The sequence below is a fragment of the Rhinoderma darwinii genome, unplaced genomic scaffold, assembly GCF_050947455.1.
Source record: "Rhinoderma darwinii isolate aRhiDar2 unplaced genomic scaffold, aRhiDar2.hap1 Scaffold_648, whole genome shotgun sequence".
NCBI lineage: Eukaryota > Metazoa > Chordata > Amphibia > Anura > Rhinodermatidae > Rhinoderma > Rhinoderma darwinii.
Genome location: NW_027464204.1, coordinates 90,696 through 117,753, shown reverse-complemented (window position 1 = coordinate 117,753; position 27,058 = coordinate 90,696). Strand labels below are relative to the sequence as shown.

General features: G+C 46.5%; 2 protein-coding genes across 7 annotated transcripts in view; one reads left to right on the top strand and one right to left on the bottom strand.

Moving 5' to 3' along the window:
* The window catches only part of SYN1 (synapsin I), a 57,934-nt gene extending 54,294 nt beyond the window's left edge, over positions 1-3,640 (top strand). The window contains exons 11-13 of one of the 4 annotated variants that reach the window (XM_075849048.1): positions 1,460-1,520; positions 1,724-2,390; positions 2,958-3,640. In XM_075849048.1, the coding sequence (XP_075705163.1) occupies positions 1,460-1,520; positions 1,724-2,390; positions 2,958-2,985 (756 nt within the window). In that variant the 3' untranslated portion in view covers positions 2,986-3,640. Of the gene's footprint in view, positions 1-1,459; positions 1,521-1,723; positions 2,426-2,919 lie in introns of all 4 variants that reach the window. The other 3 variants (XM_075849047.1, XM_075849050.1, XM_075849049.1) reach the window with 3 other exon arrangements.
* Positions 3,641-9,766: 6,126 nt separating this feature from the next.
* ARAF (A-Raf proto-oncogene, serine/threonine kinase) lies at positions 9,767-26,952 on the bottom strand. 3 transcript variants are annotated; one of them, XM_075849052.1, is made up of 17 exons: positions 26,878-26,952; positions 24,562-24,615; positions 21,316-21,565; positions 20,236-20,339; positions 19,199-19,301; positions 18,960-19,111; positions 17,948-18,034; positions 17,704-17,845; positions 16,842-16,869; positions 16,557-16,675; positions 15,977-16,179; positions 15,719-15,895; positions 15,337-15,383; positions 14,635-14,753; positions 14,428-14,559; positions 14,151-14,285; positions 9,767-10,473 (listed from the first exon to the last, which is right to left on the bottom strand). In XM_075849052.1, exons 3-17 carry the CDS (start codon positions 21,556-21,558, stop codon positions 10,333-10,335), a joined length of 1,932 nt encoding a protein of 643 aa, XP_075705167.1. In that variant the 5' UTR covers positions 21,559-21,565; positions 24,562-24,615; positions 26,878-26,952; the 3' UTR covers positions 9,767-10,332. The 3 variants fall into 3 exon arrangements, with proteins under 3 accessions (XP_075705167.1, XP_075705166.1, XP_075705168.1); XM_075849051.1 differs by having other exon boundaries at positions 26,783-26,941; XM_075849053.1 differs by having other exon boundaries at positions 17,704-17,842; positions 26,783-26,941.
* Between the last annotated feature and the right edge of the window lie 106 nt (positions 26,953-27,058).

Genomic DNA, 27,058 nt, shown 5'->3' with positions numbered 1-27,058 from the left:
AGACCGCAGGTGACCAAAGGGTCATAACTCATTACGGTTCAGTCTTGAATCCATCGTCTTTTCAGATTCTCCTCTGCAACAGATTAGAAATCGCCATGGACTCCCTAGCTGGTTGTAGTCCGTTGCTAAGGAGCAAGTGAGGAGCAACTGATGACGTTTTAAAGGGGAAAGACCATAAAAAATGAGCTTCTGATATGTCACGGATACATGTGAGGAGATGTCATTGGTGAAGTCTGGGATCTTGGGCCACCATTGATTTCCAAATTAATGGGCTGGCTCTGAGATTTCCGTTACTGAAAATCTGGTGCAGCAATAAGCAAAGTGTCCTCCAATTATATTTAGGGATTTGAGCTCTCCAGCGCCCCACCAGCCGTCCATTCAGCAATGCCAGACCTGTTGTTTAAAGAGGCTCTGTCACCAGATTTTGCAACCCCTATCTGCTATTGCAGCAGATCGGCGCTGCAATGTAGATTACAGTAACGTTTTTATTTTTAAAAAACGAGCATTTTTGGCCAAGTTATGACCATTTTCATATTTATGCAAATGAGGCTTGCAAAAGTCCAAGTGGGCGTGTTTAAAGTAAAAGTCCAAGTGGGCGTGTATTATGTGCGTACATCGGGGCGTTTTTACTACTTTTACTAGCTGGGCGTTCTGATGAGAAGTATCATCCACTTCTCTACACAACGCCCAGCTTCTGGCAGTGCAGACACAGCCGTGTTCTCCAGAGATCACGCTGTGACGTCACTCACAAGTCCTGCATCGTGTCAGACGAGCGGGGACACATCGGCACCAGAGGCTACAGTTGATTCTGCAGCAGCATCGGCGTTTGCAGGTAAGTCCATGTAGCTACTTACCTGCAAATGCTGATGCTGCTGCAGAATCAACTGTAGCCTCTGGTGCCGATGTGGCCGACACGATGCAGGACCTGTGAGTGACGTCACAGATCTGCACTGCCAGAAGCTGGGCGTTCTGAAGAGAAGTGGATGATACTTCTCATCAGAACGCCCAGCTAGTAAAAGTAGTAAACACGCCCCGATGTACGCACATAATACACGCCCAGTTGTACTTTTACTTTTAAACACACCCACTTGGACTTTTGTAAGCCTCATTTGCATAAATACAAAAATGGTCATAACTTGGCCAAAAATGCTCGTTTTTTAAAAATAAAAACGTTACTGTAATCTACATTGCAGCGCCGATCTGCTGCAATAGCAGATAGGGGCTGCAAAATCTGGTGACAGAGCCTCTTTAAGGTGTATGGAAAGCTTTCAGGGTATCTCCTCTAGAGGTTTTGCAGCCACTTTGCTTTCCTTATCCTGTACAGATTTTGAGTTACATCCCTTTGTATACATAGCTGCTGGCCAAAATGTGCTGGTTGCCCTTGGAAACAGACAGCAGCTTAGCTCCGCCCACCGTCAGCTTGTTGTTCCTTTTGCTGAACCTTTTTATTTTATTGCAGGCTCAACCTGTGCACTCCCGGTCCGGCACCCCCGTCCAGCAGCAGAGACCCTCTCCACAAGGTAGTTCCCCCTCCATATCCAATGTGGTCAATAGCGGAAGGAGCATTATGGGAAATATTTATCAAAACAGATGCTCCTTGCAGCTATTCCTAATGTAGCAGAGTTGGTCGTGTTGGATAAATTAAATTTTCCCCATATGCTAAGTAGAGCCATGTACCCGGCTGCATGATACCTCCATATGAAATGCCTCTTATTTGTTATAGGGGGTCCTCCAGCGGCCCAGGCTCCTCAACGACAAGCACCTCCCTCCCAGCAGAGGCCTCCACCTCAAGGACAACAGCTTCAAGGATTAGGTCCTCAGCCATCACAACATCCACCAAATCTGCCCAGCCCCGGGGCCCAACAGCGACAAATGATCCCTCCTCAGCAGCAGCAACAGCAGCCGCCACCGCCCCAGCAAATGAGGCCCCAACAACAGCCATCACCCCGCCAATCTCAATCCCCCCAGAGGCAGCCAAGCCCACAATCACCCCAACGCCAACAGCAGGCTCCTCCTATTCCAGCAGGTCCAAAGCCAATGGGCGTCCAGCCCCCGCCAGCCCCTCGCCAACCTGGACCTCCAAAGCAGCCAGTTCCTGCAGGACCCCAGCAGAAGCCTCCGCCTCCCGTCCATCAACAACAGCACGGCATCCGCCAACCAGGACAGCAGCCGCCACCGCAGCAACGGCAGTCATCTCCAGGCGGACCCCAGCAACAGCCGCCCCAGCAACCCACCCAACCACAACAGCCGCCGCAACAACGACCTATGACCCAGCAGCCCAGGCCTAACCCTCAAGGACCTGGGCAGGGTTCACGTCCCGGTGGGCCCCAAAAGCCTCAATTGGCTCAGAAGCCGGGCCAAGAGCTGCCCCCACCCCAGCCGCAGCTGAAGTAAGAGCCCTCGAGGTTCTGGGTGGGCCACACAGGTTTCCGCTTCCTATACTTCCTATTGCATCCCTTTTGTTGCATGCCGCTTAGGTGAGGGAGGCATCGGGTCACCTTGTGATTGGTCATTGAGTTTGTTCGGTTGTATGTACCATAGCTTGGACCCGGTTGGGTTTCGGTGGCAGCGCTGGTGACTCGGGACCCTTAGACAAGTCGTGGTTGTGGTGGGGTCAGTAGGTCCGGGGATGGTCCACCCTCTCAGTATAGACTGGTGGATAGTTTAGTGTGAATGACTAATATTGCATGACTTTAACTGATCATTATTTTTCTTTCCTCCTCCTTCAACATCCTCTCCACCTTCTTCTACCTCCTCCTCCCGATACAATGTAACGCATCCCCTCCCCCCGTATCGTGTCCTCCTCTATCTTCCCGACGCCATTTGACTATCAACACATGACCATTCCCGACCGTAAAAACCCTCCGCTCCACCATCTCCCACCGCCATCTCCTCCCATCACCTCACATCGTTCTCCAGTAAGTCCCAGTCCCTCACCAACTCCTTCACCCTTGCAGACTCACCAGCTCCGCGTTCCAGTCTTAGTCACGACGAGGTGAAAGCCGAAACAATCCGCAACCTGAGGAAGTCCTTCGCCAGTCTCTTCTCAGACTGAAGGGATCCATTCGGGACTCCATTTATCCCACGTCACATCTCTCCCATCGCGGCTCTATGTATTATCCCGCTCCCTTCACTTGTCTGCACGGCTTAACTCCTTGAAAAACAAAAAAATCTGCCGACGAAGAGGTAGATATGGAGAGGAGACCAATCATAAGATCACGGGAGGAAGAGAGAACTCTAGAAATACCGTCTACGGAATAGCAGAGCCGAGCGCTCCTTCAACGCTACAGCCCGTAGGACATTCTAAGAGAACTCATGAAACGGGGGCGAGCGCTCTCACGGCTGTGTTCTGGCAAGGCTGTGGGTGCGGGCACAAGGTGTGCCAGTCCTCGGTGTACATACGTGTATACAAACGCACACCCAGGGGGATCCGCCGCTCGGAGCTCGTTTTGTACTTGTTGTGTGTGCTCCTTCCTGCGCTCTCCTCCCAGCCCCTCTCGGTATCTATCCCTCCCGGTTCCGTCTGACGCTCAGTTCTTCTGAAACGTGGTGTGTTACGGTGTTTTCCTGCCTGTGACCCCCTCCCCCCCCCCCAAAAAAAAATATTCTGTTGACCTTCCCAAAAAATGAGCTCCCTCCATTCCATCAAAGCTATGCTTCCTAATTTTGTCTCCATGGCTGCACCCCTCCCCCACCCCCCGCTGTGTTCCCGTCCATTTCAGGTCTGATCTTCGTGTGACCGTAACGCTGTTGTAATGTGCGTGCTTTACGGCTTGCTGTGCGGTTACTATCGTGATATGATTGTCCTAATTATTCAGAGTAATATATTATATTATGATTATATTAAAGAACTTATTCTCCGGTCCGCACGGAGCGGGCGCCATGACGTGTGTGTAACGTGTGTCAGCGTTTGTGTGCAGATGTGAAAACCCCCAAAGGGGGCAAGAAAATGTGATTTGTCCAAATTAAACTATTCTCTGAAAGCAAAAAAAAAAAACTTGTCTGGTGTCGGATATGTGGAGCAGAGTATAGGGCCCCTCACAGAACCACAAGGGGGCCGGGGAGGCACGAATTTCCTTAAATACTTTGTGCTACTGGGGGACCTGTTCTTTTTGTTATCGAACTTTTTTAACCTCTTGTCTACACCATGACACTGTCCCTGTCCTCACTAATGTAATCACGAGTGGTCACCCCCTCTGAAATACTCTGTGCTGCAGGAGGACTGCTTCTCCCTTATCAGTCTGAATTTTTGTTTGTCTCCATTCCCCTCCTCACACTACCGCCTGTCCTCACTAACATCATCACGAGTGAAAAGATCACTGCCCCCCACCAGATCAGTACACTGCCATCCCACTGGATTAGTACACTGCTCATCTGAAACACTCTGTGCTGCAGGAGGACCCTGCTCTTAGCTAGTGTACCTTCACTTGTCTCCATTACCTTCATCAATCTGCTCCAGTCATGATGCAGCATTGTCCGCGCTGACATCATCACGAGTGGACACTGCCCCCATAAGATCAGCACACCTCCTGAAATGCTCTGTGCTGCTGGAGTATCTATTCCTTCCACTATCAGTCTGTAACCCATCACTTGTTTCTCTTCCCCTCAGACACGGACTTCGTCACATGCAGTCCTGTCCACACTGGCATCATGATCAGCATACTCTTCTGAAATACTCTGTGCTGCTGTGGACCCTACTCCTCTCACTTGTTTATCATGAAAAACAATAGATGTTTTTCGTTCTAATTTTAAGCAGTCCCGGGGTCTTGCTCACAGTAATATTCAGGGATTGTAATGTTATTTTAATTTTTTTGCCGTTTTAATCTGGTGTGTTCCTAGGTAATGTGGGCTGAGGAATAGGCTGCTCCCTCTAGTGGTTAAATTCATCATTACCATCCTGAAGTGGGACACATCCAGATTGCTGGTCCTAAGGTAAGACACTGGGCGTTAAAATAACTCCAGAACCAAATCTCTAGCCCTGATCTTCCAGCCGCAGCATTCGGATTATGAACGTCCATTGAAGTTAAAGGTAAGCGCCAATCAAAACGGAAAAATCGTCTCATGTTGTTTGTATGTGACCCGTGACAGTAAGGTTTCTACATTGTAGGAAATATATACAACAGACTCCACAGTTTCTTTTGTCTGGTTCTCAAGATGGATCATCATTGGTGTCCTACAGTGGGCCGTCAATATAACCCGATGTGATCGAGTCCGTTTTTAGTACCATATTTTATTTCGGGCCGAGAGAATAAAGGGAAGTTTGTGTCCTTCCGAACCCTTAAAGGGATTGTCTAGTTTAGAAAACCCATGGTCATATACATAGTGCCGGGCGATGATCACCTAAATCAAAATCACGATTAATTGAATTTGTAACCTCGATTACGATAGATGAACGATGATTTAGACCACACCCTTTTTTACGTGCTGCGCCATTGAATTAATATTTATCCCCCGAGCCTGCTGTATACTACTGTATATAATATAGCCCCTGACACTGCCACAACACCAGTATATTGCCCCACAGTGCTCCCCACGCAGTATAATGCCCTATAACTTCCCTCACACAATATAATACCCCCATAACTGCCCTCCACAGTATATTGCCCCATAACTGCCCTTCACACAGTATAATGCCCCCATAGTGCTCCCCACACAGCATGTCACCCATAACTGCTGTCCACACAGTATAATGCCACCCATAACTGCCCGCCACACAGCATAATGCCCCCATAGTGCTCCCCACACAGTAGGTCACCCATAACTGCCCTCCACACAGCATAATGCCCCCATAGTGCCTCCACACAGTATAATGCCCCCATAGTGCTTTCACACAGCATAATGCCCCCATAGTGCTCACTACACAGGTCACCCATAACTGCCCTCCACCAAGTATAATGCCCCCCATAACTGACTTCCATGCAGTATAATGCCCCTATAGCTGCCCTTTACACAATATACTGCCCCCACATCCCCAATAGTGCCTGATAAAAATAAGCGACATACTCACCAATGCCTGTTCCAACAACGAGTGGAGGAGATCCCTCTGGTCTGTGTGGCTCGGCACAGACAGGCGCGATGACGTCACTGCCTCGCATCCCGCGATACATTACTACAGTGAATGGTCTGAAGTTATGGTCTCCTGCTCTACCATTGGATTCAACTGTATCTGCGTCCTGAAGATGCATAGTTTTTAAACCGGGAAAAAATAATTGATAAAACCAAAATTCGCAAGATGACGTTGATTAATTGCACTGAGGCTAGTTTTTTTTTTTTTATTATTGCCCAGCCCTACATATACACCCTATTAGGGGATTTGGGGTTAATAGAGGGGAGTCCTCTATTCCAGATCTTCATCTTTTGGCCAGAGTGGTTATAAAGAGCATCTCACTGGCGGACCTGTTCTGCATTACACAAAAAAACACAATATAAAACCCTGGCAGCACTGAGAACCCTCTCCAACCAGCTCCACCTCCTTTGTATGTCCCCCATGCACATAGTGCTGCTGAAGAGATTATTTCTGCCCTGAGAGGCCAGGACTGCAGTGATATAATAGGTGAGTCCATATAATCATTAGTTACAGAGTTATAAAACCCTCTCTGACTCACTAACTGTCTATATTATTTGTGAGTGCAGTGTGCAGTCCACTGTATTTATATGAGCTGCTTCTCCTCACTGTCTCCTGTGTAAAAACAGAGAAATATTTCCAAAGCAATCAAACATTCACTTGTGACTGAGTGATCGAGAATGGCTGAAGCTGCATCACACAGGAACACACAGACTCTGCAGTGTGAGGACAGATGTTCTATAGTCACTTATCTATCACAAGCAGGAAACGAGAGACTGCAGTGTGTGTATCCTATGTGATGCAGCTTCAGTCTGAGTACAGAACTTCTATGTCACTGGTCTATCATTTGCTGAATTTAGAGAGGACTCAGGGCAGAGAAAGTGCAGTGTGCGGAGATTCTGCCCCCTCTTCAAAGTCAGAAGCATCATGGGAAATATAGACTGCATAAGGGGAACCATAAAAGAGGGGAAGAAGGAACCAAGATGGCAGTCAACCCATAAACGGCACATAAACAGGTATACACAAGAGCCTCTACATTATTCTTTAAAAATAGTCTGCTGCACTATACAGGCAAAAATAATCTCTGGAGTTCTTCTTTAACTACCCCCGTGCTGGCTCACCAGGGAAATTGACCACTAGGCCTCTGTACACATTATGTTACAGCCCTACGTCAGAGGTATATGTTGAAAGGATTTCCCAACGTCTCATTGTATAGGCATATAGCGGCATTCGTCTCAATTTTTTTATATATCATTTATCCATCCGTATAGAATAGCCTACCAAGCTATTCTATACAGCAAAAAAATACATATGCCGACAGTGTATGCCAGAGGGACACACACTGGACATGTGCCGGGTAATTGGGACCATATGCCAACAGCTCTCCTGGCGCATACGCTGAAGGCAGGGCTGTAACTTGATATGACCGGAGCCTTACTGCCAATTTTCTCCACAGATCACAGCTGATCGCGGGGATCTCAGACGGGGTAAAGTTTATCAGCTCATTGTCAAGTGACCCTCCTAACAAATAGAGATTGTCCAAAGCGGAGAACCCCTATTACCCCCAAGTTTATCCGCTATATAACCTTATGAGGTCTTCCAATCAATGGGCCCTTATATAAATTCCTAATTCAGTGTTCCTTTAACAGGGACTGCTCTCAACGTCACTCGTCAGCGGTTTCCTTCTGTCCCCCTTGATTTTTATACTGACTTTAGGGTTGGTGCTCACCTAGATATAAATGGAATTACGATCCGAGATCAAGTGTTCAAAGTGGCTGCCGATGACTTATTGTTTTTCGTTTCCTAACCTACCGTATCTTCCAAACCTGATACTTAAATTCCCCCTTCCCAACTTCAAGATCAACTATTCAAAATCTCACAGTCCAGTCTTTACGAGATGCGTTGGGCGTCAGTGGGCGTCACGCTCTATTAAATATTTGGGTGTACAACTACCTGCCGATCCGCTGCTACGCCTTAACTTTGCACCTCTCCTTCAGAACATTAAGGTGGACCTGGATAGATGGGCAAAGTGAGCATTCACGTGGTTTGGACGATGCTCCATCATTAAAATGAATGTTTTACCCCGCGTCCTGTATCTTTTCCACACAATCCAACCAGCCTTCTTTAACGCCATCGTATCCATTCAAAACTCCTTTATTTGGAGAGGGGAAACCACCACTCCTCAAACATAGGCTCTTATGCAGACCTAGGGATCGAGGCGGGATAGGTCTCCTATTATAGATCCTCTCATTACTAGAATGCTGGACTGGTGCAGACATGCCCTGTGCAAATCACGGGTATTCCACTGAAAGCTCTTCCCTTGCTGGACAGATCCCAAACGCGCTCCTTACGTCTCCACCCCGCTATAGGCCCCACTCTAGACTGTTGCCGCGAACCTTCTGCAAAATCGCATTTGCTTTTTTCCCCTTCTATCCTTTTTTTTAGGAAATCCAGCTTTCCCTCCTGGAATCGACGATCCAGAGTTACGGTCGATAAACTTAGAACCACGCGTTTCGGCACTGACCCTCTTCTGAGGAGCGCTCCTCAATCTTGGAGCCTTGTGCTCTGGGAGGCTGGAGGACTCTCCAACCCAAACACTTCTTATCCACTCTCCCCAAAAGAAACTCCAACGTTAGGGATAAGACTGTTTCTGAAACTGTGCCCGGGGACAGAATTCCTGCACCACAACTTGTCACCGACAAACTTCTCAACACCTCCGACGTCCCGCGGACTTCGATATAGCGCTCTCCCCTGATCAGCGTTCCAGAATCTTTACCCTTACGCACAAGACCTCCATTAGTTCCAGATTTCGGGAATCTAATTATAATCTCTTATCACGTTGGGATCGTGTTCCTACCCGCTTGATTCCCGGACGCATCATCCATGGGTTGGAGATGTGACTCCGAGGTGGGCACGTTTTTGCGTACTATCTGGTCTTGTGGGCTTCTGACGCCATTTTGGGAGACCGTTACCAGGGTTATCCGCACAATTACGGATTTGAGAATGCAAATGGGCCCTGCGCTGTTCCTTCTACATCACCGCGAGATTCCAATCCCAATTCTGAGACCTCGAGTTGCTGCGGCTGAGATGTGTATAACATTGCGGAACCAGCAGAGGTCTCCTCCGAGGTCACTCTGGGTATCGAAGGTCAATGACCTGATGACCATGGAAAACCGGTTGTATATAAAGAGAGCTAGGTAATAAAATTATATACACTATATATATATATATATATTATATATATATATAGAGAGAGAAAAAAACTCCAAACGCAATTTTTTTTTTTTTTTACACCAAACTTATTTTATTTAAAACTATATATATATTACACATCCTTATATTCAAATGGATTTCAGATTTGTGTTCACTTCCCTCACCTTACAGTTTAATTTACGGGTTCTCAAGCATGACCAGGCTCCATTTAACCCCCTCCTCACACGAGAAGAGGGGCAACCTAACAAGACAAAGCAAGATTGATTCTAGAAAAAAAAAAAAAAAAAACACCTTAATTTGATTTTACAAACTATTCTCTCCCCATTTACGAAAAATAAAAACCTCTTCAGAAGGAATCAGGCACGTGTAGAAATAAATATCTTCCCCTTTTAGATTCGCGGCTCGCAAGTCTCTGCACAGTAAATGCAACTTTGATTCGGCGGCAAGAGGCGGGGCCTGGCGATCGGCTAAGCCATATAGGCGCAGGGGGAGGGGCATCGTATACTGATTCGTTAATAGAAAATTTGCAGTGTTAATTTCATTGTTTCGAAGTCATGTGATGTCACAATTCTGGTGAGTGCGCCTACACGTCACCGATCACCTTCAATAACAGTAAAAATGGCGGTGAGAATAGACATCCCATCATGGCGAACAAATAAGACTCCTCGTATTCAATTCCTCCATATTCCATTGAGCATCAGTCACAAAACATCTTGGGATGCTTGAAAGTAGAGCTCCAGTCAATAATGAAAAATCACCTCCATGTTTGCATGGGCCTCCTGTTACAGTATGGTTTCTACGTTGTAGCTGCTTGTGGCTGTTATCTCCATGACACACATTATCCAAATCCTTGTGGATGTGTTCATCATGGGAGCAGGGGCCGGCTCACCCAGTATTCTTAAAGACGACTGGGCAACGACACGGATAAGAAGCAGCATGGAGGAAGAGTCAAGCAAAGAAGCAGAATGTACCAGGAAGGAGACACTGCACAGGAAGCAGACTGAGTGCCCTGATGCCACCTTGGGGAAATTGATAGGACGCTGCAGGCGGTCTGCTCATTGAGGCACGAGGCGCAGGGTGTTTATCAGGAAAGGGTTAAGGTCCTCAGAGTTGACCGCTCGATGAAGCGAAGGTTCAGATGCACTGCGCTCTAATTTTGGGAGTGCTCGCTGCAGCAGCTCAATAGAGGAGAGGATCTAAAAGAGAGAAATAAGTAGAAATAAGGAAAAGTTTAAAAAGTCTATGACCAATGTACTTATCCTGTATTATACTCCAGAGCTGCACTCACTATTCTGCTGGTGGAGTCGCTGTGTATATACATTACATTACTTATCCTGTACTGATCCTGAGTTACATCCTGTATTATACTCCAGAGCTGCACTCTCTATTCTGCTGGTGGAGTCACTGTGTACATACATTACATTACTTATCCTGTACTGATCCTGAGTTACATCATGTATTATACTCCAGAGCTGCACTCACTATTCTGCTGGTGGAGTCACTGGGTATATACATTACATTACTTATCCTGTACTGATCCGGAGTTGCATCATGTATTATACTCCAGAGCTGCACTCACTATTCTGCTGGTGGAGTCACTGTGTACATACATTACATTACTTATCCTGTACTGATCCTGAGTTACATCATGTATTATACCCCAGAGCTGCACTCACTATTCTGCTGGTGGAGTCACTGTGTACATACATTACTTATCCTGTACTGATCCTGAGTTATATCCTGTATTATACTGCAGAGCTGCACTCACTATTCTGCTGGTGGAGTCACTGTGTACATACATTACATTACTTATCCTGTACTGATCCTGAGTTATATCATGTATTATACTCCAGAGCTGCGCTTACTATTCTGCTGGTGGAGTCACTGTGTACATACATTACATTACTTCTCCTGTACTGATCCGGAGTTACATCTGTATTATACTCTGGAGCTGCACTCACTATTCTGCTGGTGGAGTCCCTGTGTACATACATTACATTACTTATCCTGTACTGATCCTGAGTTACATCCTGTATTATACTGCAGAGCTGCACTCACTATTCTGCTGGTGGAGTCACTGTGTACATACATTACATTACTTATCCTGTACTGATCCGGAGTTACATCCTGTATTATACTCCAGAGCTGCACTCACTATTCTGCTGGTGGAGTCACTGTGTACATACATTACATTACTTATCCTGTACTGATCCGGAGTTACATCCTGTATTACACTCCAGAGCTGCACTCACTATTCTGCTGGTGGAGTCACTGTGTACATACATTGCTTATCCTGTACTGATCCGGAGTTACATCCTGTATTATACTCCAGAGCTGCACTCACTATTCTGCTGGTGGAGTCACTGTGTACATACATTACATTACTTATCCTGTACTGATCCTGAGTTACATCCTGTATTCTACTCCAGAGCTGCACTCACTATTCTGCTGGTGGAGTCACTGTGTACATACATTACTTATCCTGTAATGATCCTCAGTTACATCCTGTATTATACTCCAGAGCTGCACTCACTATTCTGCTAGTGGAGGCACCGTGCACATACATTACATATCTTGTACTGATCCTGAGTTACATCCTGTATTATACTCCAGAGCTGCACTCACTATTCTGCTGGTGGAGTCACTGTGTACATACATTACATTACTTATCCTGTACTGATCCTGAGTTACATCCTGTATTCTACTCCAGAGCTGCACTCACTATTCTGCTGGTGGAGTCACTGTGTACATACATTACTTATCCTGTAATGATCCTCAGTTACATCCTGTATTATACTCCAGAGCTGCACTCACTATTCTGCTAGTGGAGGCACCGTGCACATACATTACATATCTTGTACTGATCCTGAGTTACATCCTGTATTATACTCCAGAGCTGCACTCACTATTCTGCTGGTGGAGTCACTGTGTACATACATTACATTACTTATCCTGTACTGATCCTGAGTTACATCTGTATTATACTCTGGAGCTGCACTCACTATTCTGCTGGTGGAGTCCCTGTGTACATACATTACATTACTTATCCTGTACTGATCCTGAGTTACATCCTGTATTATACTCCAGAGCTGCACTCACTATTCTGCTGGTGGAGTCACTGTGTACATACATTACATTACTTATCCTGTACTGATCCGGAGTTACATCCTGTATTATACTCCAGAGCTACACTCACTATTCAGCTGGTGGAGTCACTGTGTACATACATTACATTATTTATCCTGTACTGATCCTGAGTTACATCCTGTATTACACTCCAGAGCTGCACTCACTATTCTGCTGGTGGAGTCACTGTGTACATACATTGCTTATCCTGTACTGATCCGGAGTTACATCCTGTATTATACTCCAGAGCTGAACTCACTATTCTGCTGGTGGAGTCACTGTGTACATACATTACATTACTTATCCTGTACTGATCCTGAGTTACATCCTGTATTCTACTCCAGAGCTGCACTCACTATTCTGCTGGTGGAGTCACTGTGTACATACATTACTTATCCTGTAATGATCCTCAGTTACATCCTGTATTATACTCCAGAGCTGCACTCACTATTCTGCTGGTGGAGTCACTGTGTACATACATTACATTACTTATCCTGTACTGATCCGGAGTTACATCCTGTATTATACTCCAGAGCTACACTCACTATTCAGCTGGTGGAGTCACTGTGTACATACATTACATTATTTATCCTGTACTGATCCTGAGTTACATCCTGTATTACACTCCAGAGCTGCACTCACTATTCTGCTGGTGGAGTCACTGTGTACATACATTGCTTATCCTGTACTGATCCGGAGTTACATCCTGTATTATACTCCAGAGCTGAACTCACTATTCTGCTGGTGGAGTCACTGTGTACATACATTACATTACTTATCCTGTACTGATCCTGAGTTACATCCTGTATTCTACTCCAGAGCTGCACTCACTATTCTGCTGGTGGAGTCACTGTGTACATACATTACTTATCCTGTAATGATCCTCAGTTACATCCTGTATTATACTCCAGAGCTGCACTCACTATTCTGCTAGTGGAGGCACCGTGCACATACATTACATATCTTGTACTGATCCTGAGTTACATCCTGTATTATACTCCAGAGCTGCACTCACTATTCTGCTGGTGGAGTCACTGTGTACATACATTACATTACTTATCCTGTACTGATCCTGAGTTACATCCTGTATTCTACTCCAGAGCTGCACTCACTATTCTGCTGGTGGAGTCACTGTGTACATACATTACTTATCCTGTAATGATCCTCAGTTACATCCTGTATTATACTCCAGAGCTGCACTCACTATTCTGCTAGTGGAGGCACCGTGCACATACATTACATATCTTGTACTGATCCTGAGTTACATCCTGTATTATACTCCAGAGCTGCACTCACTATTCTGCTGGTGGAGTCACTGTGTACATACATTACATTACTTATCCTGTACTGATCCTGAGTTACATCCTGTATTCTACTCCAGAGCTGCACTCACTATTCTGCTGGTGGAGTCACTGTGTACATACATTACTTATCCTGTAATGATCCTCAGTTACATCCTGTATTATACTCCAGAGCTGCACTCACTATTCTGCTAGTGGAGGCACCGTGCACATACATTACATATCTTGTACTGATCCTGAGTTACAGGCTTTATTATACTCCAGATCATCAATGCCAATTCTGCTGGCATCAGAGCTGAAATCTCCCAGCATTCCCTGCTTGTTCAGCCTTTACACCAGGTACTGTACAGTCATCACATGTAGGAAAAACTGACGCGCCACCACCCCCCCCCCCAACTCTGCATTATAGGAGTTCAGCTGTTAGGGGGTGCCAGTCTTAAGCTCACCTGTGGGAACAGCGGCCTCTCGTCCCTCTTGAATTTTAGGCAATTTACTAGAAGCCTTTTCATGGCTTTGGGGCAAATGTTCGAGACTTTGCTGAGGTCAGGACTGAGGTATCCACGGCCGACCATGAAAATGATCTGTACAGGGGAAAAACAAATGATATAGGATTTTTTAAAAACTTCCCATTGTGCCAAGTACCTAGGATAATGGAACCATGGCACTAGGGTGTTTTTTTTTTTTTGAGAAGGACTACAAGTATCAGCAGCCTCTGCTCTTCACCTGGTCTCTGTTGTTGATATTTGCATAAGGTAATAATGCGGCTACGAGCTCGTACAACACCACCCCGTAGGCGTAGACGTCGGACTGGAAGCTGTACGGACTATTTTCCTGCATTCTTATCACCTCCGGGGCCTGCACAAGAGACCGAGAAAATGATCAGCAGCAGAAGATATTCTACAAAGCCACAAAGTGGACTGAAGAACTCACCATCCATAGGATGGAACCACTAGGCTGCTCCACCTGGTGGGATCCGCTCCACCTCGTCTTCACTGTGGCCAACCCAAAATCGCCAATCTTCACGGTGAGCCCCTCGTGAAGGAAGATGTCTTAACACTCCGTTAAGGAGGAACCAATGCAAACTTCTTAGTGGCAGCTACGCAGCATATACAGGGTCTATAACCCTGTATAAAAAGACCCTATTAGAGAATTTTGAGTCACGAGGGGGGGGGGGGTGTCCCCTATTCAGGACCCTCAACAAGACTTTAGGGCCGCTACAAAGTGAATCTCTCGGTCTTGAGAACCTAGAACATCTGTGTACAGTAAAGACAGCCCATTGATTTCAAGGAGAACTGTGTAATGCATCATTTCCCCTGTGGAGGTGCTGTAGGGGAATTGCACACCTGCCAGTTTCCCCCACAGATTATAGCTGATCGATGAGGAGAGATCATGTGATCAGCTTAACATCTGTGACCCTTCTAACATAAAAGGGATTGTCCATAGTGGAGAACCCCTTTAAAGGATTATTCCTACCACACAAAGTGATGTCATATCGCTAGGATATTCCTATACTTTGTGATCGGAGAGGGTCCAACGGCCGTGACCACCACGTTCCAGAGATTCACTGTTTTTCCCTGTTCCATTAAGAAAAAAGCAGCCAAGCAGAACATTGTACATGATGTGGGAGGATACTGTTGGATTTCAGATCACGATGTATGATATTCTTTGCATGGAGGTAGCTATATAAAAAAAGAAAAACACCAAAATGAGTGAGCGAGACAAAGACGGCGGAAAAGGCAAAGACTGAGAATTTTGTCGCGACAGGAAATAGACAAATATCCTATGTCCTTCCCAAACCAGCACTGGACCGTAAAGCAAGTTTTAAAATCTGCAATAGATGGAACTGGCCACCAGGTGGCGATGCATCTGCTAATAACATTGCCATTCACAGTCTCGTGCAGTGATGGTTATAGGGAAGCTCCAGTTTTATTGCCTGGATCTATACGACCCTTAAAAGGGGGGCAGAATATGTTCTAAAAACTATCCGGACCCCACTGATAAGTTTATTACTCACTCCATCCCCTGCGCTGTTTGCCGTGCGATGTCAATCAGCTGGAAAACGTCAAATCGGGTCTCAATGACGTGCAAATGGCGGTAAAGGCTGCTGCCCTCGCACCACTGGGTGATTATTGCAAAGTTGGGTTTGGTCATAAATCCCATGAAGAGTAGGATGTTGACGTGACGCGTTTTCCTGTATGGGGGAGGGGGGGGTAGTTAGACTGGTGGTGAAATGTTATAAGTGAGGAGTCTCCTGGGCAGGTCCGGCGCTCACCTGAGAACTTGCATTTCGTTCTTGAAGGCTTGAATTTGTTCTGCAGTGGGATTGGTCACTTTGAGGATCTTGACAGCCACGTCCCCGTGCCACTTGCCTCTGTACACCGTGCCAAAGGATCCTGTGCCGATGCGTTTCATTATCACCACCTCGCTGGAGTTGACCTCCCAGTAGTAGCTGGAGTCCCGGTAACCCAGCTGCTTCTAGAAGAGCGTGAACGGAACAGGGTCATGGTAGGTAACATGCCGGGTCACGTGACACATGCAGGTCATGTGACCGGCGCTGTGTTTATGTCCCGGGACATGTTCTACGTCATATTACCCTAAAAATCAGTATCCAGTTTCCCAATTCTACAAATGTATAAAAGTAGAATACCCCTTTAAGGTATGCTCAGCTCGCGGAGATCAAGTCTATGGGGCAGTACAGCGTCCGCACTGCGCCCTCTCCACATTACGGATCAAGGTTTAGTGGCCCTCGCGTTTTGGAGCCCACTCGTTTTCAGGGGGCATGTTGGGTGTGTCCTCTCTATTCGGAGTTCTGTTCTAATGACAGATGCCAACCACAAATCCCAATCACTCACCACTTTCTTCTTATCATCAGAAGACGAGGTCCTTCTATCTCTTGGGGCCTCCACAGGCGACTTTGCTTGCGGAGACTTACTGCCAACAGGGGTGACCGTTTTGGGGGTTCTATCCTTGGCTGAAAAAAACACCACAAAATGTAATGTTATTCATAGGTGGCGGTGATGGAGATGCCGGGATAAGTGGCACAGAGAGATCGATACAGGGGACTAGGGGCGACATGTAGTACAGACAGTAAGCAGCAGGGGGCAGAAGAAGACGGATCTGTATTATATATAACTCACGAGAGATGGCGGCGTTCCTCAATGCCTCCTGACAAAGAAGAAAACGGTTACAATGAATGATCTTACATTACATCCGGGTCGGGAGCGGCGGCTACTACAGACCTCCGCTATACGCATCATACTCAAATATAATAATGTTCTAATAGGATATCACCTCTGTCCTGGACGGCTTCCTATAAGTAATAAAGAATCGGGAGAAGAAGGACAATGACATCTGAAAATGGATGTATATGGCCGACCGGTGTCTAGGGTCTCATTGGCCAATACTCCCGACCTCCCCTAGACCTACCTATATACAGTAATGCATACTACAGGGTACTCGTCGCAGCACAGCGCCACCCGGGGGGGGGCCGGGAAATATCATGTCATGGGAGCAGATATGGCGGCACCACCCCACATAGCAGAGGGGGTTCTCTTGTCGCATTATGCCTCTTGTGTGACTCCTACAAAGAAGCCTGACCAATACATTACCCATTAGTTCAGCCCACGTTTAAAGGGGAATTGATTCACAACAGATAACCTTCTCTAAATTTATGTCTGATGAAACCTTCAACGATCGGCTGGAGGAAACCATAGGCTAGCACACATATCTCCTGCAGTGGCCACTACAGGAGAAATGTAGTATTACATGTAATCGAATCCTCCAGAGCTCTTTGCATCGGATCTAGTTAGGTTGACCTGTCATAATTCACTATTTCAAAATAGACCCCGCCAATCATGCAGACCCATATATCCGTACCATGCCCACTGGTCTACACTCATGCGCCTTTGTAAACCCCCTGTATAGCATACAGCCTGGTCTATATTTCATCTCTGCTCTGGTGACCTAGTAATAGCAGACACTTTCTGCCCGACAGGGTACCTCAATAATGCTGTTATCCACGGGACCAGTGGTGCTGTCAATATGAACGTTGGGGGTGGAGGTGGAGCGATGCCGTTGCAGGGGTTGCCCTTCATCGGGGAATGAAAAGGAGGCAGCTCCAGGGTGCTGTGTCCGGGAGCTGCTGGAGGGAGACATGGAATGGGGTGGGAACCACGAACATGAACAGAGAATGGCACAGACCTGAAGAGGACGTTATGGAGGTGCAGACAAAGCGTCTCATTACCTGGATGGCTGTGGGGTGTAGGGTTCATGGATAATGCCAGGGGAATGATCGTAATACATTGAATAATCCGGATAACTGGTTACTGGTCTAGAGGACGACAAGCAAACAAGAAGCATTAGGGAGCCGGGCGCTGGCAGCGGGGAGAGCATGAGATCTGAATCCTGTGTGGCTGGCATGAGTGATATCTATGTGCCCGACTCTGCAGACTTTTTCTAACTAGGTCCAAATTCTGTCCTGATTAATGTCTTAGTAGAATCGTTATAGCAGTCGGAGGGAGCTTTGTTTTTCTGTTACACAGATCCAAATCACCTGAACAGCCACATAAAATTCCAGCTGCCTGCAGCCACCACTAGGGGGAGCTCATTGCATACAAATTTCTACAGCTCCCAATGAATTTAATAATGAATCTGTGTGCAGTGAGCTCCCTCTAGTGGTGGCTGCAGAGTCAGAATGTTATCATGTGACTATGGCTATGCAGGGATTTAGAGCTCTGTATCAGGAAAAAAGGCTTGGGTGCCGCGGTCTCTACTGACCGCGGCATCTAAGTGGTTAAACGGGCGGCATTGAAGTGATCTTCGATTTTGCCCTTCGCAGTGTGGTGTCCGCTGTAACATACAGCCGACATCGGCTCAGTATGGAGCGCACTCAGCCCGCTGTACACTTCCCCTTGAAGTTTGCCACGTACATGATATGTCGCCAGGGGGTTAAACCCCTTCCTGATCGTGTTTCTGCTTAACAGCTGCAGGGCTTGTTACAGTGTATCAGAGTTCTTTTTTTTGTTAACAAGCCCTGCCCCTGTATGAGCAAAACTGAACCCAGGGAAGGTTTTCAGCCTCTGGATAAAAACAAGAATGTTCCCATTCACTGACAAAAAGCAGAGGTATTTATAACGGTTAAGAGTTGAAACAAAGCGTATTAGAACGTTTCGGAGCTCTTCATTATGCCATGATTATCTTCAATTTAGAGCGGAGCGCCCCTTTAGGACTGGTTGTCAGCGGACGGGGCCACTTACTTTGGCAGCTTGGTTATGTCCACGCAGGCGGTGGGCACTTTACTGCTGCAGTGCTGGTGAAACTTGTACCCGCAGGTCTGACAGCGAAAACCGTGAAACAGGAACTTGAGGCAGAAGTCGCAGAACGCCAGGTTAAAATGGGTCTTCCGCACCTGCAGCAAGGGATTGTGGGAAAATGAATAGACCGAAAGAAGAGGCGGCAGCGGTTTAGAGAGAGAGAGGGGGGGGGGGATACTTACAAAATTGTGCATGGACAGAGGGACGTCGGCCAGAACTTCCACCATCAGCTCCTCCCCCACCAGCGGCGTGATGTCCGTCTCCCAGTCTGTGAGGGTTTTACGTCTGCGGTGGGAATAGTGGCAGAAAGGATCAGAGCGTGCGGGGGAAGGGAAATGACAACCGTTGAGTACCACAAGATGGCGCACCAACTGGTTGTCATTTTCAGCCATCTATCCCTAGGTACAAGTGACAACCCTTGAAGCTGCATCCCCATGAAAGTTCTTCCTGTCAGCAATGCTGTGCTTATTTACAAGGCTTATTCTCTGCTGGCGATGGAGTCTTGAAGGAAACAGATGAAGGTAAGTCTGCTGCAGTATGGCGCTACAGAATCGCATCCAAGGAACACCCGTAGTGGGAGAGAAGTGTGAGAGATGGTAATGCCAAGCTGCCGACATGCAGGGAAGACTGTGCCGAGTGATACCAGCCCATATGGTTACCGAACGCTTATAGAGACATCACACAGGAATCTAATCAATGCGGAATCTCTCTACCTACATGTAGCAGAGCCAAATCTGTCATTTACCCCTTCAGTATGTAAAGCGCATCCAACGTCAGCCATTCCTCTGCTAAACAACAAACTTGGCTCTGCTGCATCCTTCCTCTTAAGGCTATGTTCACACGGAGTATTTTGGGAGAGGAATATCTGCCCCAAAATTCCGTTTGGAAGTTTGAGGCAGATTTTCCTCTCCCTGCACGCCGATTTTCGCGCCGTTTTTCGCCCACGGCCATTGAGCGCCGCGGGCATAAAACAGTGCGATATACGCTTTCTCTGCCTCCCATTGAAGTCAATGGGAGGTCAGAGGCGGAAGCGCCCGAAGATATGGGAGGCGTTCTCAGGCCGTTTTTGCCGAGTTTTGCGACGCGGTGACCGCGTCAAAAAACTCGGCAAAATACTCCGTGTGAACATAGCCTTATAGTCACAGCCATTATCAAACAATCAGCTCAGTGCACTGAATGTCCTACATCTGCAACCCCCCCATCTCCCCTCCCCTCGTACCCGTGCAAGAGACGATAAACCGCGCAGCACTGCTGGTTCAGACCGCGCACTTTCAGCGCCTTATCCAGGGAGTCGTAGACGGTCATCCCGGGCCGAACATTCACCTAGAAACAATGAAATTATAAACTGGACACTACAATCATGAAATATACCAATATGTGCACCAAATTACACCCCACCTGCAGCTGTCAATCCCATATCCATCTCTCCTATCTATCTCACATCTATCTCATATATATCTATCTCATATCTATCTCTCATATCTATCTATCTATCTATCTATCTCTCATATCTATCTATCTATCTATCTCATATCTATCTCATATCTATCTATCTCATATCTATCTCTCATATCTATCTATCTATCTATCTCATATCTATCTATATCATGTCTATCTATCTATCTATCTATCTATCTCATATCTATCTATCTCATATCTATCTATCTCATATCTATCTATCTCATATCTATCTATCTCATATCTATCTATCTCATATCTATCTATCTCATATCTATCTATCTCATATCTATCTATCTCATATCTATCTATCTCATATCTATCTATCTCATATCTATCTATCTCATATCTATCTATCTCATATCTATCTATCTCATATCTATCTATCTATCTATCTCATATCTATCTCATATCTATCTATCTATCTCATATCTATCTATCTATCTCATATCTATCTATCTATCTCATCTATCTATCTATCTCATATCTATCTCATATCTATCTATCTATCTCATATCTATCTATCTATCTCATATCTATCTATCTATCTCATATCTATCTATCTATCTCATATCTATCTATCTATCTCATATCTATCTATCTATCTCATATCTATCTATCTATCTCATATCTATCTATCTATCTCATATCTATCTATCTATCTCATATCTATCTATCTATCTCATATCTATCTATCTATCTCATATCTATCTATCTATCTATCTATCTATCTATCTCTCTCATATCTATCTATCTCTCTCATATCTATCTATCTCTCTCATATCTATCTATCTATCTCGATTATATCCATACCACATATATCAATCCACATAAGACTCACCACTGTCCTCTGCTGGTTGGGTAGATAGACTTTGACGGTCCCTCCAGATTTACCCTCTGTAGATGGGGCTTCACTCTGCGATCCCCTGGGTCCATCTTGGTGAACCAGTCCCCTCCCGCCAGGACTGGGCAGCTCCAGGACGGCTGCCGACAACATGACCGCGCTTCCTTTGCCAAGCTCTTGGGACAGGGAGCGCAGGGCACCATTGGCGATGTTCCCCGGAGGTGTATGAGAGCGCTTCATTGGGACTCTGGAAACAAACGAGCGCGGTTTAGAGAGCGAGCGGCGGGCAGATCTCCTGCTCTGCCCCAGAAATCAGCTTCTCCGCCTGCTCTCTCCTCCTCCCCGCATCGAGCTTCACATCTCACACAGGGAAGAACGCGTTTATGCCATTTGGTGTAACAATACTGCAGCAGATGGGCAGGAGAAGGGAGTCATAAAACAAGGACAGAAAGTGGGAGGTGGAGAGATGGGGGAACGGCAGCGAGACTGACAACCACAGACGGCTTAAAGGGACCCGCACACAATCATCCAATGGGGTCTGACATAGCAAATATATAGGGTCCAAGTGCACGAAGGTGTCTTCTGTGCAAGCCGGTGCTAATCATAGGTCACTGGTCTCCAACTATAGTGAAACTACAACTCCCAGCAAGCCTCGGGCATGCTGGGAGATGCAGTACCTCCACAATTGGAGAGCCACATGTTGCACACAATAATGATTGTGCGAAGTCTGCCAGATCAGAAACACTAGTAGAAGGGGGACCCCACCTCTCGATAATGTCTGTATGTCATAATAAAGCATGCAAATTTTAAGGGGATATTCTGGGCGCAACTGATACAATAGCGCAGGGCTTAAGGGGGCGGAGCATGACACCGGAGGGGCGGAGCATGACACCGGAGGGGTGCAAATCTTCGTCTGTTTATAGCAGGAGTAGATTTTAATTTCTGGCGCATGGACAACCCAAGATGCGCCAAATTTATTAAGAGGAGTTCCCTTTTAGCCATCAATAGATATGAAAGGATCCCACATCTGCTGCCCGGGGTGCCCTCTGCCTTCGGCCTCTAATATGGGGGAGGCTTTTTGCAAACATTTAACCCTTTAATGACCAAGCTATTTTTTTTACGTTTTCCATCGTCACATTCCAAGAGCTATAACTTTTTTATTTTTGCGTGGAAGTAGCTGTATAAGGTCTTGTTTTTTGCGGGACAAGTTGTATTTTTTTTTAATCGCACCATTTTGGGGTACATATAATTTATTGATTAACTTTTATTGACTTTTTTGGGGGGAGGTAATGGGGAAAAAAAATTTGCCACGCTTTTTTGCGTTTTAGATTTACGCCGTTTACCGTGTGGTATAAATAACATAACTTTATTCAGTGGGACATTACGATTGTGGCGATACCAAATTTGTATAGATTTTGTATGTTTTACTACTTTTACACAGTAAAAACACTTTCAAAATTATTTGTTTTTGTGTCGCCAGGTTTTAAGAGCTGCAATTGTTTTATTTTTTCGCTGATGCGGTTGTACGAGGGCTTTTTTTTTTGCGGGAAGACTTGTAGTTTTATTGGTACCATTTTGGAGTAGATGCCACTTTTTGATCTCTTTTTATCAAATTTTTTTGGAGGCAGGATTCACAGAAAACAGCAATTTTTCCATTGTTTTTTATTTTATTTTTTACGGCGTTCACCGTGCGGGTTAAATAATGTAATAGATTTATAGTCGGGGTCGTTACGGACGCGGTGATACCAAATATGCGTAACTTTCTTACTTTATTTGGGTTTTTTAATAGTAAAGCATTTTTGTAAGGGGAAAATAGTTTTTTCAAATTTTTTTTTAAAATTAACTTTATTAAACTTTTTTTTCACTTTTTTACTAGTCCCACTAGGGGACTGTAATATGTGATCCTCCGATCGCATTTATAATACACTGCAATACTTCTGTATTGCAGTGTATTACTGCCTGTCCGTGTAAAACGGACAGACATCTGCTAGGCCTCCGGCATGATCTAGCAGGCATTCGCTCAAGGCAGACCTGGGGGCCTTTATTAGGCCCCCGGCTACCATTAGAGACAGACACTCGGCGATCTTATCGCCGGGTGTCAGTAGGATGAGAGGGAGCTCCCTCTCTCTCTCCAAAACCACTCAGATGCGTCGCACGCTATTGCGCACCGCATCTGAGGGGTTAAACGGGTGAGATCGATACTAATATCGATCTCACCCGGCAGAGCAGGGACGCCCCCAGCCCCCGGCTATGACTGGCAGCCGAGAGCAGGGAGATTTAACGGCTTCCTGCTCTGTTTATTCTGATGCAGCGCCGTAAAAAGGCTTATGCATCAGAATAAAGCCCGTTAGTGGCCGCCGTGAAAAGGCGTATTGACGGTCACTAACGGGTTACACTTTTTGATAACTTTATTTTTAGTCCCACTTGACTATGCTATCTTCTGATCGCTGTTATAATACACTGCAATACACACAAGTATTGCAGCATATTATTCCGGCAGTGTAGAACTGACAGGCACCCGCTAGGTCAGGCCGAGCAGGCATCCACTACAGGCAGACCTGGCGGCCTTTGTTAGGCCCCCGGCTGCCATAGAAGCCATCGGCACCCTGCGATTCCAATTGCAGGGTGCCGGTGGGGTGAGAGAGGGAGCACCCCCCCCTCCAAAACCACTTGGATGCGGTGCTCGCTGTGGAGCGCCGCATCTAAGGGGTTAAACGGGTGAGATCGATGTTGATATCCATCCCGCCCGTTAGTGCAGGGTTCCGGCTGTCTTCAGACCGCCCAACAACTGCTTTAGCCGACACAGGACACCCGTGCCGGGCTTATGTCACAGCGCCGTGAAAAGGCGTATTGGCGGTCGTTAAGGGGTTAATACACTGAACTTAATAATAATATTACAGTGTGCTGTAAAAGGGGCAGTCCATAATTACAAAAAAGAATTGCTGTGATATTCCAAAAACAGCACCACACCTGTCCACAGATTGTATGTGGTATTGCAGGCTTGGCACCAATTACTTTAATGGCGCTGCAACACCAGACACAACCCATGGAAGACGGCAGCCATGTTTTTCTAATCCTGGACAACCCCTTTAAAATCCCTCTAGTGGAGGAAGGCAGACAGAATTCTATAATGTGACTCTGTGCAGGGGGTTTGGAGCTCTGTATCAGAAAAATAGATTACAGCAGGAAGGATATGCTTTCCAGCATGCTGCAAAAAGCACTTGTGATGAGCTATGGCCTTACCTCACTGCCCGGGGTCTCTGGGCTCCGATCCTCAGGCTCTACGCTCTGCACTATCTGCAAGAAAGAGAAGTAGGAAGAGTTACTAGACCAAAGTAATCGAGCGGCCTCCTGCAAGGTCTTCCCTTCCTTGACCAAAACCTTGAGTCCAGTAGAGACTTGCAGGATCCTGTAGAGAGTAGGATTTAGTGCGGTCATAGAAATATTGCGGTTTGTTGTTGGAATTGGTGGCGGTCCGAGCTTATAGACCCCTAATGAATAAAATTGTGGAGTTCCCCTTTAAATTCAGGACTAACGTCACCCACAGTACACAAGAAGAGTATAGGGAGAGCAGTACATCTAACCTCCAGTAGGGGGCTGCAACCTGTGGCTTTCTGGGTGTTGTGAGACTACAACTCCCAGCATGCAAGGATAGTAATGCATATCTATATTCCCCACCAGTCCTACGGCTCTATAATGAGTGACTCCACCGAAAAGTCCTGTAGTGATTTTTTTTAGAGACGGTTTCATTTTCTCACCATTGTCAAGATCTCTGTTTGCAGTCAGTCAACGTTTTTGTTTCCATTCAGAAGCTGAAAACCTATCCTGACCTAATACTACTCGCAGCTGAGCGTTTGTTACAATTGTGTCCAGCTTAGACTCTGCGAAATGCATCCGCAGAAAACAAATCTCTTCTGCGCTGAGATTTTGTTACAATGTATCAGTTCAGGTAAACTGTATCAGTCTGGAGAGATGTCTGTTTGGTTCACAGAGGACACATTGGAGCAAACCAATCAGGTGTAGAAGCGGGACTAGGCTCAGCGAGTGCTGAGGAGCAAGTGCAGAAAAGTCGCCAACACTCTGCTGACTCTTTAACTGCAGAGTACAGACCTCCCCTGGTATTAACATCCACACAAAAACTGTGCCCGGGAGCTTCATGGCCTGGGGGCAGCTGCATGCCAGCCTTACATCACCCAGCACAATGCCAAGCGTCAGATGGAGGGGTGTAAAGCCGCCGGCACTGGACTCTGGAGCAGCGGAAACGTGTTCTGTGGAGTGACGCTTCTCTATCTGACGTGTTCTGTGGAGTGACGCTTCTCTATCTGACGTGTTCTGTGGAGTGACGCTTCTCTATCTGGCGGACGAGTCCGGGTTTGATAAATTCAGGGGTTGTCCTCTGCCCCGTGGGTCCAGTGAAGGGAAATCTTAATTTAGGACAATTGTTGCTTCCAACTTTGTGGGAACAGTTTGGAGTTCGGCCTTTTCTGTTCCTCCTGACGACTCCCAGTGCACAAGGTCCATATAGACATGGCTGGTTGGGTGATTGGTTGGCTGGGTTTGGGTTGGAAGAACTTGACTTGCCGCACAGAGTCCTGACCTCAACCCCATCCAACACCTTTGAGATGAACTAGAACGGAGATTACGAGCCCGGCCCCCTCCCCCAACATCAGTGTCTGACCTCACAAATGATCTACTGGATGAATGGTCAAAAATTCCCAGACGTACCCCAAAATCTTATGGAAAGCCGAGTGAAAAATGTTTTACTGCAAAAGGGGGGACCAGCTCCATATTAACGTGTTGGGATTTATATACGGGAGGTCATAAACGCTCCGGTAGGTGTAATGTGGAGCTGTCCCAATACTTTTGTCCACATCGTGTATGTCGAGAGAAAAAAAAGCGACCGGACCGCGATCTTTATAAACCCCAAAAATGCAACGATGCCAGAGAATCGGCCCCAACGCAAGTCCAATAATCCGGAAAAATCTGATAATCCATAATCTAAAAATATTTCCAATTCTAGATTATCAGGAGGCACAGGAGAGGCGACAAGTGGCGACATCGGGCCGCACGATCATCCGCTCACATTCAGATTACTACGGCCACGGGGGAGTATTTACATTTCCAATAATCTGCAACTTCCACTAATCCGGCACGTGAGTAATCATATCATCTGATCCACAGATTCTAGGTGTATAACCTCCACATTCTACATATTGACACATTATAAGGTTATTAGAGCGGACACTATAATTAGAGCGGACACTATGGGACGTACATATAGGTATGCAGCTGTATACAGGCACCGTGCTGTAGGTGAGCGCAGCGATTACACGTATATAGATACAACACACGGCAGTCACTGCTTGTAACCACAGCAAATAATATACAACGTGCAGCACTGAACTATTATAAGCTTATTACAGCACAGCCAGCCATACACCGACTCCATAGGACGTATCATTACGTTTTAGATGTTGTCAGGTACAGCCGCTTCCCGGCATGCTCCGCTAACGTCCAGGAATAGAAGGTGACGTCACGCCGGGGTCCGTTCTCACTCACCCGGTGCTAGGAGCCGCCGCCATGTCACACGGAGAACGTACCGGTCCCGCCCCCTCCTGCGCCCAGTTCTCCGGGGAACCAGGAACTGCGGCGTTCTATTGGTCCAGAGAAACGTCAATCAAACGTCTAGTGGTTCCGCCCAGGGCCAAAGAGAAGGGAGAGGGCGGCAGTGACGTCACGG

Bases quoted from the DNA above. Each gene is read 5' to 3' on its own strand.
- ARAF (XM_075849052.1), bottom strand. From the start codon at position 21,558: ATGAAGCGCTCTCATACACCTCCGGGGAACATCGCCAATGGTGCCCTG. The intron at 17,846-17,947 runs GTAATGAGACGC...GTCTCCCTCCAG, and splicing joins TACACCCCACAGCCATCCAG to CAGCTCCCGGACACAGCACC. The intron at 15,384-15,718 runs GTGAGTAATAAA...TTTTTTATATAG, and splicing joins CAAACAGCGCAGGGGATGGA to CTACCTCCATGCAAAGAATA.